General features: G+C 46.6%; 1 protein-coding gene across 3 annotated transcripts in view; it reads right to left on the bottom strand.

The window, feature by feature from the left end:
* wasf1 (WASP family member 1) overlaps positions 1-17,500 on the bottom strand; it is an 87,683-nt gene that overhangs the window by 10,652 nt on the left and 59,531 nt on the right. For 2 of the 3 annotated variants that reach the window (XM_083643235.1, XM_083643237.1), the window contains exons 4-6: positions 13,673-13,826; positions 8,395-8,512; positions 2,808-2,891 (exon numbers count right to left, since the gene is read on the bottom strand). In XM_083643235.1, the coding sequence (XP_083499361.1) occupies positions 2,808-2,891; positions 8,395-8,512; positions 13,673-13,826 (356 nt within the window). The remainder of the gene's footprint in view (positions 1-2,807; positions 2,892-8,394; positions 8,513-13,672; positions 13,827-17,500) is intronic. The other variant, XM_083643236.1, reaches the window with a different exon arrangement.

Here is a 17,500-nt window from a genome sequence, read left to right as displayed (position 1 = left end):
GAAGAAGAAACAGAGTGTCTGGTGTGTGGTGTATGTATGAGAGAGAAGAAGAAACAGAGTGTCTGGTGGTGTGTGGTGTATGTATGAGAGAGAAGAAGAAACAGAGTGTCTGGTGAGTGGTGTATGTATGTGAGAGAAGAAGAAACAGAGCGTCTGGTGGTGAGTGGTGTATGTATGAGAGAGAAGAAGAAACAGAGCGTCTGGTGGTGAGTGGTGTATGTATGAGAGAGAAGAAGAAACAGAGCGTCTGGTGGTGTGTGGTGTATCTATGAGAGAGAAGAAGAAACAGAGCGTCTGGTGTGTGGTGTATGTATGAGAGAGAAGAAGAAACAGAGTGTCTGGTGGTGTGTGGTGTATGTATGAGAGAGAAGAAGAAACAGAGTGTCTGGTGAGCGTGCGCGTGTATAGTCGTGTTTCCATTACTCTCAGAAATGCGCAAAATCTATATATCGCAATAGAAAGTGGGTAATGGAAACACGTGAATTTCGAAAAACCTCCCAAATATCGCAAAAAGTTTTTTCGCTCTCATGAGGTGGTTTTTCAGACGTGTCGATATAGAAGTTTATCGCAAAAGTGTAATGGAAACACATTTTTCGCATTTGCACGTCATGTGACCCATATTATCCCTTGGAAAAGGAGCGGAAAATAAGTTTGGTAAGTAAGGTTCGATAGCCGTGTCAAAACCTCTGCAGCAAGTGGAAAACTTTGAAGCAACGCTACCTAGCAGAAAGACGAGTGTTATGCAAAAGCGTAGCCGGGCAAATTAGATAATGTTTAATGGCAGAAATCGGTCCATGGTGACAGCAGGCTGCCTGTGTGCGCGCATTTGGCACAGCGGCGAGATGAGAGGATGAAAAGCACACACTGGTGCGGTGGTGCTGTCTGAAGTGAATACAGTGACTGTGAGTAGGCTAATACATTGCACACGTTTCAGGTGCAATTATAGAACCAAATCAGCCTTTTCCCCCCTCCATCTCTAAATCGGACCAGTTGTAGGCTATTAGGCTACCTTTTTTCCTCTGCCTGTCGCGCTGACTGCATTCACGCAGCCAGCAACATTTTGCGACTCATTTTCTTTTGAATTGATAATCAGGCTCGTTTATATGCATTGTAACTTCATGTTGGGATTTGCATTGACCATTGGTTGGATTTGAGCATGCAGGGGACGGGATATGGGGCAGAAGATCCCCGTGCGTAATCACTGTGGCAGCTGCTGCAACGGGGAATCACTCAAACGCAACTTCAATGGAAACGCCTACAAGTCGCAATTGTACATTGTCGAAGTTGTAGAAATATCGCAATTCTTTTGCGAAAAACTGTAATGGAAACACAGCTATTGTCACCACCTTTATAAATGTAGCTAATTTCAGAACGCTGTGTGCCTCAACTAGGCATTCATCCTTCATCTGAATGCAGCAGCACTGTCGGAGAATGTGTGTGTGTGTGTGTGTGTGTGTGTGTGTGTGTGTGTGTGTGTGTGTGCGCGTTTGTGTAATATTTATAGATCCATGCGTTACGGACGGAATGCATCCTTGTACGCGCGTGTGCGCTCGTCTTTATGTGTAGTTTTGTGTCTGTGTGTGTAACTTTGTGTGTCTGTGTGTGTGTGTGCAGTTTTGTGCATGCATGTTAGATGTGACAGACTCAGCAGATCTGCAGCCATGGTGCTGGGTAAATAACCCCCACAGGGAGGCCCTCGGAGGCCCACTACCGCTCGACCAGCCCCGGGCTGACAACACCCCCCCCTCCCTCCCCCACACATCATACAGTACACACACTGCTGCTGCTCCATCTAATGGATCTGTGTTGTACGCACTTGTACAGTAATTATCTGAGGCTCCTGTTTTTCTGATGAGGGTCATTACAATAATAAGGTAACCGGAGAATGAATCTCTGTAGGAAAGTTTCTTTGGCCTTTTCTGCATTAGCATGAAGCCTGGCGGCGATACCGAAGAAAATCTGTTTGCGTGTCACTGCCTTAAGGGCTGCGGAAATAGCAGGCTAGCAAACGGTGCTACGATTAAGAGCGCTGTGATGAATGCGAAACGATGCCTTCATTAGCAGAGAAACAAATGTGTATAGCTTTGCGCAGTAGCTACGTTTCACATCTGCATGTGTGTTTATTTTTGTATCACCTCCAGAATGAATGCTAAGAAACACCTCGGAGAAGCAGTCCTTACACCCAGAAGATGTGAGTCGAGTGTGAGGGATTGTTATTGTTGTTAGTTTGACCGGCAAACGGAGGTCTAGCAAGGCAAGAGGTCGTCTAAAGAGTGCTACCATTCCAAAGCAATGTGCAGTCCACTGCAAACCAGATCTGAAATTTGACAGGGTGATTTGACAGACGCGTCTTGCGGTTAGTGGAGTTATTATGGCTGCGTCCCAATTTCCTTTTCTTGCACTCTTCAGCATTCTACTTCACAGATATGACGGTACAAGTCCAGTGTTAAGATAGAAAAAAAATGAACTAATGAAAAATCTAAGGGTAGAATGAAGAATCGTCAATTTCAACGGGAGTCGAACACTGGAATACAACACATTTTACCTTTTTTTTTTAGGGGCGGGGGGGGGGGGGATCACTGACAAAAGGTCCTGTAATGTCTGATGTTCTACCCCCCTAATGCAGAACTGGGATGCAGTCTGGGCAGGTGAGTGTTGGAGGGGGGTTAGTAGTTGGGTGGAGGTGCTCAGTTGTCCACAGCAAACCAGAGGAAGGGGTGCAGAGAGTGGGATAGGGGGGCAGCAGGCTAGCCCGAGGGTTGTGGGTTTCCCAGCAGAGGGGTTTTGGGGGGGAGAGAAGGTCTTACCTCTGGGAGGGTGAGGAAGGGAGGAGGGGTTTCAGAGGGGACTCTTACAAGGCCCTCGGGACACATATGATAAGGTATTTCCAGCTGCACAGTTAGACACAATAGAGACCAGGGTTCACAGTAGAGGACGGGAACAAAAGAAGGGGGGAGGAGAGAGAAACAGACGTTAAAGGAGGCAGCAGAGGCAGCATCCTGTCCACTTTCTGGGCTTGTCCGAGGAGCATCGGTCCACACGGGACCATCTGAACGTGGTGCGACGGTGATCTTGGTTTGACGTCGTCACTTCCCTCATACCCGTCCCTTGGGGCAAAGCATCCACACGCTGGCATGTATGTCAAAATGACAGCAGCGACATGGCGGAGGCGGCTGCCGCTGTCCTTTGATGCCAAGGTACAATCCCAACTTAAGGCGATAGAACTCGACACAGTTGTCGTCCTGCTGTTTCTCACTTTTATCTAGTGAAGAATCAAGGACGGAAAAACAACAAAGCCAATTTAGTGAATAATTTCCTTTGCTGAAATGCAAATCTCGGCTTTAATAATAGGGTTTTTGCATTTCATCTCCACTGATCTAAGCACAGGCCTCGTGTGTACAAAGGTGTTCTTTAAGCAAAAGAAGAAGAAAAGAACAAAAAGGGGATTTCACAACTGCTTCTCTATTTAGTCTGAAATAACAAGACTTAAACCAAAAGGCACTGTAGTGCATGCTGCGCTGCGCTGTGGCTTTGAGCAGGCAGGCTAACATACCTTTATGAACATGTTCCTTTGCACCGGGCTTTTGTTTACAGAAAGACACTTTGTTTCCAAATCAGTGCAATTCAATATGCTTTGCTGGCACGACAGTTGAGGCCAATGGTGCCAAAGCATCAAGATAAAAGGTAATAAAGAAAAAACATTTTCCCCCATCCTCTATCAGTTTGTATCGTGCATCACAACACCTGAGCGGTCAGAAGCCTGGGTGTAAGGCATTCATTGTTCCTTGTGCGGGAGAAATGAAGTTCAAGTCAAACAACCAGGACTACAACCTTTCGCAGCCCAAATCCAAATATCGGCAACAGAAAGGCGAGTGGCGGGCTGCGCCGGGCGACAGACAAAAAGCCCAGTGTCCGTGTTGAATGACAGGCTGTGGTGTGTGCAGCTGCTGTGGCCCGTAGCAGCAGGGCCCGGGGTCGGGGGTGTCGGTCCCGGTCCGTCTCTGCGTCTCACTGCTCGCGAGCACGCCGTCTCCATCTCTTGAATGGACCTGAGCTGTTGCCATGGCAACCGCGGGGATCGGATACTTTTGTGGAGGTGGTGGGGTGGGGGTCGTAACTCGACCCTGTAAAACGTGTGTCTGAAAGCAGTAACAATGGGGGTAGTTATGGGCGCTCACTGTTTACTTTGATGTGTTTGGAATGAGGGTACAGAGAGAAATGTCCTCTTATGGTCTTGAAAGTGTTTTTTGAGACGTATCCTTCCATGATTCAAATGGATAGAGAGCACTGTCTTTTTTCCAATCTTGGTCAACAAAAAAGGCAATTGTTTGACTGGACAAAACAAAGCAATAACCGTGCGGGCGCACACACGTCTCACACACGTCTCACACACGTCTCACACACACACACACACACACACACACACACACACACACACACACACACACACACACACACACAGTCCACGTTACTAAAGTAGATACTATATAGGCCCGAATAAATTATTGAAGACTGTAGCTATAGTTCATAGAGTATGTGTCGCTGGCAAATGGTCTGAACGGAGCTGTGTGCACCAGCTGGTCTTTCACAGCTCCCTATCCATTACACCAGGCACCGCCATTGCAAACTTAAGCCCTTGTAGTTATCTGATACTCTGACATTTTGGAATTTAGCTGCCTATTTTTCTTCACCAGTCACTTGTGAAAATGTGGGAAAAAGTTTGTACGGTGGCCCTTCAGCTAATCCAGCTGGCTCGTTGGCTCGCAACTCGGGGCTCCCGCTGGTTTCACTTTTAACGAGGACTAACGAGCCATTTTTAGAGTAGGACATAATACAGAAGATATTTCCCCACACTGGGACAAGTATACTGTATGAGACTGAAGTTCAAATGTCAGTATATTCCATTAGGATGCCTATGAGCTCCACAATGAGGAGGAGAGGCGGAGCTGAAGGAGAGTCTCTGCAGGGGGTCCAGACACTATAGAGACAAACCCGGTGGACACTGGGTGGACTATGCTCTCTCTCTCTCTCTCTCCCTTTCCCCTCTGATGCCAACTTTGTCTGCCTCGGTCTCTCTTTCTACTGTGCTTCTGGCCCTTGTCCTCGTCCTGAACTGCAAACTGCATCTCTCTCACTCACCGACTGGCTCACCTCACAGTCTAGTGCTAATCCAGTGAGAGTGATGCTAACCCGGCAGCTAATGAGATTATATAAGACACTGCAGGGTTTGTTTCCCTCCCCTCTGCCCTGTGCTGCTTTCCATTTATCATTGGCTACTAATCTGTGTGCGGAGTGGTGTGTGTGTGTGTGTGTGTGTGTGTGTGTGTGTGTGTGTGCGTGTGTGAAAGAGAGGGAGAGAGAGAGGGAAAGAGAGAGTCAAACATTAGTATTCTGACTCAGAAAGAAGATGGAGTGAGAGCAGGCGAGAGCTGCGGTAGCACGGTGGTTCTCAAAGTGGGGTCCGGGGGCCCCCCAGGGGTCCTTGAGGGGGTTCCAGTGGGTCCCCAGCAAAAAGGGGGATCATTTATTTTCACTATAAATCCATTCATAAGTAACTCAATGGCACTATTTTGGCCATGGTTTCATACACTTTCTGTAATAAAACATCTAAAAGCAAAAAATCTTATTAGATGGGGGGACCTGGGACAAAATCTTATGACATGGGGGTCTGTTTAGGTGTCCTCTGTTCTATACAAAGTAGTACAGTCCTAAATATACTCAGAAGCCAAATATTATATTTGTAACTTTCTAATGGTCATTTACTTCCCTCCTTCCTTTGTTTTTCTTAGGTATAACTCCACATTTACCCAAACACACATCACACACTCTTCATAAATGCTATGGCTGAGAGGCATATCGTGTTAAGAGGATGTACCACTCAATGAATTAAGGCTTATATTAGTTCATTGAGTGGTAAATCTAGAAATGCTTTACACACAGACAGACTAAACAACTTAACCACCAATATGTATGTGGTTGTGTGTATATGTGTGTATATGTGTGTATAACTCCAACTCCAACAATTCCCATTACTAACTCTTTCAATGGCCGATTATTCTGCATGCATTCCACAAACACACACATGAACTCTCTCTATACTGTATTTGCCCTGATCCTCGTACGGGCTATTTATCTGCTGTGATGGTAACTCAAACCGACAAATATGTGTGTGTAATTCCTCTAATCCATCCTGGTTTTCCTGGATGTCTTCTGGGCCTTTCCATGGGGTCTGTCCAGCTGCCAGTGTGGTGGAGAAGGAAATGAATAAGGCTTTACGAGATGAGGCCACCCGAGGGCTTTCATCAGACTCAACTCACTGGATACTAGAGCTTCAGCTACTCGTATCAACCTAACCCTCTTAAGCAAATGAACTCCGTCTACTGTGGCATTTGAGGGGGGTTTTGCCTACGCATGACCATGTCTAATATGTGTGGATTTCATTTCACTATAAAAAAAAAAAAAGATTTGTTATGCTATTATGAAGCTGGTGAATATAGATCTATAGAAGAGAAACATCCCAAATTTCCCACATTTTACTCTGACAGCGATTCTCTTCACCCTCCCAACCAAACCCTTTCTTGGCGAAACAACATCTCCGCAAAATATTCCTCTCTATGACACACACGCCATACTATACTCACAACCATTAAAAACCCATAACCGGCAAATGAGGTTATACAGAGGAAAACCTCAGTGGGAAATGATATTCCTCATTGGCTGGTGATGACATGATGACTGCAAAGGGCTTTGATTGGCTGTGAGGGGTCTGAGTACGGGACACGGCCTGCTTCCCACACATGGAAATGCAAGCTGGTGCTGATTAGAGCCCCCCTGGGCCCCTGGTGTTCGGGGTGGGAGACCCCTCCACCTGAGAAGGGGCTTGGAGCTCTGTAACCTAGAGTTGGTGGGGGGGGAGAGAGAGGCTTTCCACGTCTGTGCGAGAGCTTCCTCATTTAATTTGTGTGTGTCTGTGTGTGTGTGTGTATAAAATACACAAGCAGCGCTCAGGAGATTGTGTGTGTGTGTGTGTGTGTGTGTGTGTGTGTGTGTGTGTGTGTGTGTGTGTGTGTACTTACGAGGCTGAGTGTACGCACTGGTGTGTGTGGAGGCAAAGAGGCGACACGCAGTGAGGAGCGGGGGCAAGCCAAGAGCAGATGCTCCCATTAATTAGATTTAAGAACCAGACAAGTCAGAACGAAGAAGACTGGAGGAAGAGTTGATTAGTGTGTGTGTGTGTGTGTGTGTGTGTGTGTGTGTGTGTGTGTGTGTGTGTGTGTGTGCGTGCGTGCGTGCATGCGTGCGTGTGTGTGTATATGTGTGTGTGTGTGTGTGTGCGTGTGTGTGTGTGTGTGTGTGCGCGTGTCAACTAATTAGTGCATTAGACTATATGATATGATGCAGGCCTGTGTATCAGTGGAACACCCTGACTGTCATTTGACGCTGATCCAAGCAGGAACACATGGATCAATGTAATTGGCAAGTTACAGGGCGCCTCTTGTTCACGCTCACCTCATGTCTTCCTCCTCCACAGAGGCTGGTTAAAGGAACAGATCACCCCCCCCTCTAAAAGATAAATAATAAATAGATAAATAAATAAATAAAATCCAGTCCTTATCTACTCACCCACATGCCAGTGGAAGGTCGGATTAAGTTTTTTAGTCCAAAAAACCTTTGTGAGGCTTCCCAGGGAAACAGCGTGGCAGAGTATTCCTCTGGTGAAAAGTGTTCACTAACACACCTCGACTGCACAGAGGGATTGAACAGAGGAGTTGAGATCCAGATGATGAGAGCATGCGCTGCGTGTACACCAGCCTTTGAGCTCGTGCACCCACTTCAGACGGGGAGCGCGCTAATGTGGACGCGGCTTGGAGCTAAGTGGCGACAGTGACGATTTCAGCTAAAAACATGGGTGTAAATGAAGTTTTTTCAAATCAACTTGGAGTTGGCATTGACCTTTTTTCCTCTATTTTTTTTAAATACGTTTGAAAACTAGTCACTATTTACTTCAGTGGTTTAGGAGAATGTTGCATCGCTGTTTTCCTGTGAAGCTTTGTGGACTAGAAAACTTCACCAGACCTTCCATTGGCATGGTGGTGAGTAGATAAGACTGAATTTGCTGCTCCTTTAACCTCAGTGTGTGTGTGTGTGTGTGTGTGTGTGTGTGTGTGTGTGTGTGTGTGTGTGTGTGTGTGTGTGTGTGTTTTCATGTATCCACATCCTTCTTTTTAAATCACTGGCCTAGGGCTACCCTGCCACAGACCTATTCCAGCAACCACAGGGTCGAGGCCACCCTCGAGCATCCAATGAAAAGACGAGGCCACCCTCGATCATCCAATGAAAAGACAGCGACGCTGTGCCGGCTGCTGCCGTGGGCCAATGGGGGTCAAGCCTTACCTTCTGTTTCCTCCTCTCCTTCCTCTTGTCCTCTGTGTCTTGCAGCATCTTCTCTCGCCACAGGTCAAAAAAGTAGGAGGGGTTTGTGTAGAACTTGAGACCCTCCTTCCCGTCGTCCCTAGAGGAGGATGGACAGAGAGGAAGATCAGTGGGATCATTACATACTGTAGGCTCTCTACAAGGTTTAATCTAAATGTATTCTGAGAAGTGGTCGGATTTTTCCTAAAATGTCCCAAAGTTTTTAGTCAGTTGTTGTGAGTTTTGACTGTGTGGGCCCTTATGAATCTCAGGTAATACAATGTAATGTAATATGATTGCAATTGTCTTGATCTTGAGAGCTCATGAAAGCATTACAATGAAAAACCATAACATTCTCAAGAACTTTTATGTCTTGACCTTTAGAGAGCACCAACTTTAAACTCAATTTCACCTTGTTTTTCCCCTTCAACATGTATCCTTGTGATGTCTCCTTTATTTCAAGCAGCAGCAGTACATTTTGAACTTAATACTACTACCGCAAACTGCTACTAAAAGGTATTTTTCTCTTCATTCTTCATTATTCTTATGAGAAGAACATGTGAATCCTTGAAAAATGGAGAATGAGAACCATTCTTCTCTTCCTGTGGCCCGCCCTTTCCCATCTCTTGTCTGCTCTCCTTGATGAAATCTGTTGACTACCTGTCATGACTCATATTAGCTTATGTCCTACATCACCATCCATTCCCTCTCATCTCCACTCCTCTCTGTCTCCATCGCCCTCGGTAGAGGGGACTTTGTGGTTGGTGGTCGCTGTGGGACCAGCGCCATGAGGACAGGAAGGGAAACAAAAAACTCTTGACAGACGGAGGTAGTTATTATCACTTCAAAGCCCCCCTCCCCTGACAAGGAAATTGATTAGGATACATAAATGACAGCACACGCTGGCCGGAAATGTCATATGATATCAATATGGGAATAAGCCTCATAAATTAGCAACCTGATGTCTCTCTCTCTTCCCTTCTTGCTCTCTCACTCGGTATCTGTCTCCAACTCTCCATAACTCTTTCTCTATCATCTCGTCTCCATAACTCTTTCTCTACCATCTCGTCTCCATAACTCTTTCTCTACCATCTCGTCTCCATAACTCTTTCTCTACCATCTCGTTCATTATCACACGATCGACTGATGGACTGATTCTGGAGCCTCTGGGACCATCTGATTAAAACGGAACTTGAATCTGTTCATCAGGACCTAGGATCTACTAAGACCTAATTTATGCAGCACTAAAATACAACTGGACAACACAATTAATCAAAGTGTGATAAGAATCCAAGTCTCAGAACAATAACAAGAACATAACAACAATGTGTTTTCTATGTGCAGCAGCACTATCTCAGCAGTCCGGTTCTACTTTCAATACAGCGATCATGCCAAGATGTGATTTGCCAATTCAGATTTCTAAATCACTGATTAAACACTGATGCCAGGTGGCTGGTCCTGGCCATCCTGCCAAGGAGCAAGGTAACAATCATGACCCCAAATCTCTCTCTTCAATCTGTGACTGGCTCATTCATTTTAGTAAAGAGATGGTCAAATTGAAACTCATAACAAAGCCGTTCTTGGCACATGTGTACGATTCAAACGGTAGCCAAGCTACTTTTGCACTTTAACTTGAACATAGCAGGCCTAACCCCGCGTGGGCCACGCTGTGAGGAACGCAGAGTGAGGCAGAGTGAGAGGCAGCGTGTGAAGGTGTCAGGGGGTGGCTGTGTGTTCGTGACGGGGAGGATTTTGCATGTATGTGTAAATCAGTATGCATGATATTCTCTCTGTGTATATTTGAGGTGTGTGTGTGTGTGTGTGTGTGTGTGTGTGTGTGTGTGTGTGTGAGTAGGTGTGTGTGTGTGTGTGTGTGTGTGTGTGTGTGTGTGTGTGTGTGTGTGTGTGTGTGTGTGTGTGTGTGTGTGTGTGTGTGTGTGTGTGTGTGTGTGAGAGAGAGAGAGAGAGAGAGACAGAGTGGGGTTCGGGGGAGAGAGCGGCAGCTGTGCTCAAGGTGGATCTGAAGAATAACAGCCTGGGGAAGTGTCCCAGGCTGCCTCCTGGTGTGATGTGCAGAGAGAAGGGGAGAGGAGAAGAGGGAAGGGGAGAGGAGGGGGAAGGGGAGAGGAGGGGAGAGGAGAGGAGGGGAGAGGAGAAGAGGGGGAGTGGGAGAGGAGGGGAGAGGAGGTTAGGGGAGAGGAGGGGAGAGGAGAAGAGGGGGAGTGGGAGAGGAGGGGAGAGGAGGTTAGGGGAGAGGAGGGGGAAGGGGAGAGGAGGGGAGAGGGGAGGTTAGGATAAAAGGAGCGCAGTGAGGTGGAGAAAGAGAGGGAGAGACAGTGAATGGGTGAGCGAGTCAAAAGATCAAGATAAAGGGAGTGTAATATGAATTATGAATCATGAGTATGAAATCACTGCCAGCAAAGGTCCCAGCCAGCCACTCAGTGTCCCAGCCGGCCACTCAGTGTCCCAGCCGGCCACTCAGTGTCCCAGCCTGCCACTCAGTGTCCCAGCAGGCCACTCAGTGTCCCAGCAGGCCACTCAGTGTCCCAGCCAGCCACTCAGTGTCCCAGCCGGCCACTCAGTGTCCCAGCCTGCCACTCAGTGTCCCAGCAGGCCACTCAGTGTCCCAGCCGGCCACTCAGTGTCCCAGCCGGCCACTCAGTGTCCCAGCCTGCCACTCAGTGTCCCAGCCTGCCACTCAGTGTCCCAGCAGGCCACTCAGTGTCCCAGCAGGCCACTCAGTGTCCCAGCCTGCCACTCAGTGTCCCAGCAGGCCACTCAGTGTCCCAGCAGGCCACTCAGTGTCCCAGCCTGCCACTCAGTGTCCCAGCCTGCCACTCAGTGTCCCAGCAGGCCACTCAGTGTCCCAGCAGGCCACTCAGTGTCCCAGCAGGCCACTCAGTGTCCCAGCCTGCCACTCAGTGTCCCAGCCTGCCACTCAGTGTCCCAGCAGGCCACTCAGTGTCCCAGCCAGCCACTCAGTGTCCCAGCCAGCCACTCAGTGTCCCAGCCAGCCACTCAGTGTCCCAGCCGGCCACTCAGTGTTTATGAACAAATCAACTCTGCCATGCCAGCTTTCCTATTATATAGTCAGTGTGGCAGAATTAAAGGCACAATTTCGCACACCTGCTGTGTACTGTATGCACCTCTCTTTGGCCCACACACACTGTAGCAGAGCCACAGTCTTCTACTCACTACTGGCAACTGAGCAACTCGATTGGTCACTTTCTCCGCCGAGGCTTTTCCAGCCAGTGTGGTGGGGATTGAACCAGCGATCTTCCAGTCACAAGCCGTTTTCTCTAACCTTTAAAGGGACAGTTCACCCCAAAATAAAAGAAAATAGTTCCTACATGAAACTGCTCACAACAAGGTCTGTGGATTATCCTGAGTGACCGAGTCATGATTTCTGGTAAGAGACATTGCTGTTGAGTTTTTCAAATATATATTTTGGCAAGTTCCATTGTATTGGAGAGAAGGCAGACATGTCTACACCGTTGATATCTCCAAAACTCTGCAACTCACACCCAAACCATAAATAGCACTACAGGTAAGAGTACAAATACGTATTTTTGATTTGGGGGTGAACTGTGCCTTTAAAGTACCAAAGTACATCCTGTTCTGTGTCCAGTACGGAACTTTCAGCTGCCTTCAACCTGTCAGTCTCAACAACAGCTGATGTGTAGCCTGGGGCCAGACACAAAGCATGTGTAGAGTTTGTAGCCTGGGCCAGACACCAGACAGACACCAACACCTGCCTCTCAGCCCGTCTAGGCCAAGTCAAGGCCGAGACGCAGCGGTTAAACACACCCTCAAAAGGGATTTAAAACCCACGACGTACACCTTAATACCTGCACCTGTCTCCTTCCAGTGTGTGTGTGTGTGTGTGTGTGTGTGTGTTTGGGCAGGACGACGCTAGTAGATGGAGACGGACCTTACTGGATGTTGGTTGTTGATGCAATATATTTGTGCACAATTTTGCATGATATAAAATGTATAAATAAAGTTTACAAAAAACTAACAGCGAGGGAAAGAGATGGAAGGCAGAAAGCAGCGAGCGTTGGGGTGAGAAGGCAGAGAAATAAAAGCTTTTCATGGATTATTCATCTTTGGCTGACTCCCTCCATCGCTCTGCTCGTGCTCGCCCCACCCCGCAACCTCAACCAATAGCCAGTGGAGATGCCTGCTGTGAAGAGGCACAGACAGCTCAATAACCATACACACTAACACATTCGGGTGCTCTGGAAGCCGCACACACACGCACGTACACACACGCACATACACACGTACACACACACACACAACACACACACACACACACACACACACACACACACACACACACACACACACACACACACACACACACACCATCCATTTAAGGTTACAGCTACCCTAGCCATTGGGCTACATTTTCTATTTTCCGTGTGTTACCATGAGAATCAATAACACACTGTTGTTGTCCTTAATAAGTGTTTTTATGCAGGCACACAGCTGCTATGATCCTGAAGGGGCCACAGGAAAACAACCATAATTCTCTGTCTACATTGATTCTACACAAGCCAATCAGGTACTTTTGTGCTAATGCGCAAGCGGTGCTATCAGTCTCTCTTTATGTCAGAAACAAACAATACACATGAATGCATTCATTCTTACCAGACTGCTGACAATAAAGGCCGGCTAACATCATGCCAGGCTAAACTAAATTGCTACATTTGAAGGGAAAAGAAGATGAAATCTTCATCCAAAAATTAAATCTGACTTTTCCCATTGCCGAGCCATATTACGATTTTTAGATGAATATTGAAATTGAGATAAATGTGATTTTTCTACATAATGTCTTTTTCAGCATCAAATCCCATGCAGGGGTGGGGTAGTTGGATGCTAAAGCGTTGGATTTGCTCACAGTAAACATTAAGGATTTTCAATGACGTGCAACTTAATTAGTAGGCAAGGATAATTCTGCACAGCACAGAAGCCCCTTGTTTAGGAAACCATTTGGGACCCCCCCCCCCCCCACACACACACACACACACACCCCCACCGAGAGAGAAAAACAGACGGTTACATTGCGAAACTCATTGTTGTCAATGTGATTTTGATATTGTATTTTCAATTAACTGTGCAGCCCTAGATTCAAATTCCTTGTCGATATTCATAATAATAATCACAATAATAATAATATTATGTTGTTATTATTATTAATTATTATTAAATTCCTTGTCGATATTGAGCAGTAAGTCAAACAGGCTGGGTTGGGAACCTGTAGGGTGTGAGGATGTTGAGGGGCGGGGGCTGCTCGCAGGTCTGGAAGGTCTCCTGCAGCGGCACGGGCAGCGTCTGGCGGTTAAACAGCTGCTGGTCCTGGATGGTGGAGCTCCTGAACGCCTTCCTCATGGTGATGTCCTGGAGAGACACTGTGGAAGGAGCAGAGAGAGAGAGAAGAGAAGAGGGAGGCAGGGGAGGACGGAGGGAGAGAGAAGAGAAGAGGGAGGCAGGGGAGGACGGAGGGAGAGAGAAAGCCATGGTTATTTGAGCCAGGTTTGGTGTGGAAACATGTATCTGTGTCTAGTGTGTGATAGACAAAGACTACTTCTTCTTTCTTTGGCTTTACTTTACAAAATAACTCTGTTCAGATACGCGTTTGCACAAACTCACACTCTCTCTCCAAGTCATTATCATCATCAAAATCGACATTGACATCATCACTCAAACAGTCAAAATCAGCATTAAGAGACATTGAACCCATCTGAAAGCATCCACCCTTTATTGTTTTCCTAACTGCCTAATTTAACTCCTCCCCCCCCCCCCACCTCAAAGCAAATCCCTGCATGAAGGCTAGGCTAGGCTAGGCTAGGCTAGGCTAGGCTAGGCTCAGTTGTCAGACCTGTGAGAATAATAATGGCCCTTCTTTCCTACAGAAACATATGACATTTGGGGGGGGGGCAGAAGAATAACAGAGGGGGGGAGGGGGGGGGGATCGATGCCGCACGGTCGAAGCTTTCAGAAAAACAGCCTTGAGAAATTGCTGAGTGGAGGAGAAAAACAACGAGACGATTGCTAACCCTCCATCTGGCAGGAGGCAAAGCAGAAACGGCAAGTCTTGGGAAGAAACCCAAGCGGAGAGTTGCAATCAGATCTGAATTATGCATGAGGGGACGACAAGCCGATTCACTTTTATTCCTTTTCCTGCCCCACTGTTTTAATTACAGACGAGAATCTCCCGTGGCATACAGATAAAGCATTGTTGCAGGCCTCTGTTTGTAACCCACAATACAACAGAGTCTTTAATCCAACACTAAACCCTTAACTCAAGGCAGACGTGGAACTCCCGTAACCCAAACAATGTTCACAAAATCGCCAATTGAGTAACCGCGGCTGTCATCTGGGCCTATTCTCACTAAATGAGACAAATAAAAACCACTTGACTGTACAAAGGCCACAGTTTGACAAGCTACTCCCAATACCATGTTCTACAGTGTGGAGGTAAAGTCAGGGTAATGACTTCCACAGAGTGTCTCTAGGGCAGTGGTTCCCAACCTTTTCCAACTCAGGGCCCACTTTTATGTCTCAAAAATGTTCGCGGCCCACCTCCGACCCCATAAATACAAAGGCCATATAATGCGTTCTCAGAGCACTTTTTTATTGAAAATTGAACATAAAGGACTGAACTGAATACAGGAGAAACATGTTGGAAGCTCCACAGTCACTAACACAGCACCTGTAACATGTTGCAACACCTTCAGTATTACAGTTTTCAAGGAGCTGTCCACACACACACACACACATACACACACACACACACGCACACACACACACACACACACACACACACACACACACACACACACACACACACACACACCAATCATTCAAGGAGCTGTCCATCAGCACCACACAGATGTCAGAAATGACAAGCAAGGGGCTGTCTGTAACAGGCTAATTAACAAATGATTAATAAATAACGGTATCCTTCAACAATGGAAAAATGCATTCTCATAACAATTTGACATCCAATATCAGATCCAAACAAAATCCAAATATCAGAAGAAAGCCCATTAAATCGATAGGGTTACAAATAAACACAAACCCAATATAAAGATGATGTAAAGATGAAACTTCAATTCAAGCAAAAGCAATAACATCAAAGAAACAAAAATCATACTTTTTCAAGTATGATTTTTCAAAATCTTTAAAAAAAAAATGAAAAAAAAAAAAAAAATTTTTTTTTCAAAAATCATACTTTTTTGGAAATGATTTGGCGGCCCACTTGCAATACCTTCGCGGCCCACCAGGGGGCCGCGGACCACAGGTTGGGAATCACTGCTCTAGGGCCAGCTGCCTGAAGGCCCTGGAGTCTCACTATTAACACACACCACCAGCCAGCCAAAGTCTGAAAGCAATGCTCGGGGAGAGAGAGAGAGAGACATAGAACAAAGTCTGAAAGCAATGCTCAGGGAGAGAGAGAGAGAGACATAGAACAAAGTCTGAAAGCAATGCTCAGGGAGAGAGAGAGAGAGAGAGACATAGAACAAAGTCTGAAAGCAATGCTCAGGGAGAGAGAGAGAGAGAGAGAGACATAGAACAAAGTCTGAAAGCAATGCTCAGGGAGAGAGAGAGAGACATAGAACAAAGTCTGAAAGCAATGCTCAGGGAGAGAGAGAGACATAGAACAAAGTCTGAAAGCAATGCTCAGGGAGAGAGAGAGAGAGACATAGAACAAAGTCTGAAAACAATGCTCAGGGAGAGAGAGAGAGATATAGAACAAAGTCTGAAAGCAATGCTCAGGGAGAGAGAGAGACATAGAACAAAGTCTGAAAGCAATGCTCAGGGAGAGAGAGAGAGAGAGAGAGACATAGAACAAAGTCTGAAAGCAATGCTCAGTGAGAGAGAGAGAGAGAGAGAGAGAGAGAGAGACATAGAACAAAGTCTGAAAGCAATGCTCAGGGGGAGAGAGAGAGAGAGAGAGACATAGAACAAAGTCTGAAAGCAATGCTCAGGGAGATAGAGAGAGAGAGAGAGAGAGAGACATAGAACAAAGTCTGAAAGCAATGCTCAGGGAGAGAGAGAGAGACATAGAACAAAGTCTGAAAGCAATGCTCAGGGAGGGAGAGAGAGAGAGAGAGAGAGAGAGAGAGAGAGAGACATAGAACAAAGTCTGAAAGCAATGCTCAGGGAGAGAGAGAGACATAGAACAAAGTCTGAAAGCAATGCTCAGGGAGAGAGAGAGAGAGAGAGACATAGAACAAAGTCTGAAAGCAATGCTCAGGGAGAGAGAGAGAGAGAGAGAGAGAGAGAGAGAGAGACATAGAACAAAGTCTGAAAGCAATGCTCAGGGAGAGAGAGAGAGAGAGAGAGAGAGAGAGAGAGAGAGAGAGAGAGAGAGAGACATAGAACAGGGTTGACATTGCCTTGGTCCAGCCCTTGGATCCACAGCAAGTTGAAGAAGGAAATGGAGTGTAACGAGGAGACAATTCAGGCTACAGTTAGCGTGGACACAGCGGAGGAAGGCAAATGAGAAATAAAAGAGAGAAAGTGATAACAGTAAAATAAAGAGAGGCAGAGTTGACATGACAAGAAATATATATTGAATATTGAAAACAATCGCGAGAAAGACCGACAAGGAGGTGAGAAGAGGATGGGAAAATAAGTGAGGATATACTGTAAAGCGAATGTGGGAACAGCGAGGAGACAATGCAAATGAAGAGAGGGAGGAGGGGATGGAAGAGCCAGAAGAAAGAGAGAGAGGGGATAAAATATAGAAATAGAAAGACAGTGAGAGAGGTGCCCCCATGAGAGAAGTTCAGTAACCGGAGCGGAGCCAGAGGTTAGACGCAAAGGACTTCACAGACAGCTGATGACGACATGAAGGAGAAACTCTAGCAGCCATATAGACAAGACACACACACACACACACACACACACACACACACACGACGACACGGCGAAAAAACCATACCAGCCCACCCCGTCCCGCCCAAGTCGCGGCTGGTAATAATACCTACAGTAAACAAATGAGACCATGGTCAAGATGATTGGTAGGCTATATCTCACACCAGTTGTTATAGTTTCTCAAAGTTTAGACTACATT

Source organism: Poromitra crassiceps, assembly GCF_964638095.1.
Source record: "Poromitra crassiceps genome assembly, chromosome: 9".
Lineage (NCBI taxonomy): Eukaryota > Metazoa > Chordata > Actinopteri > Beryciformes > Melamphaidae > Poromitra > Poromitra crassiceps.
This window is presented reverse-complemented; position numbering and strand designations above follow the sequence as displayed.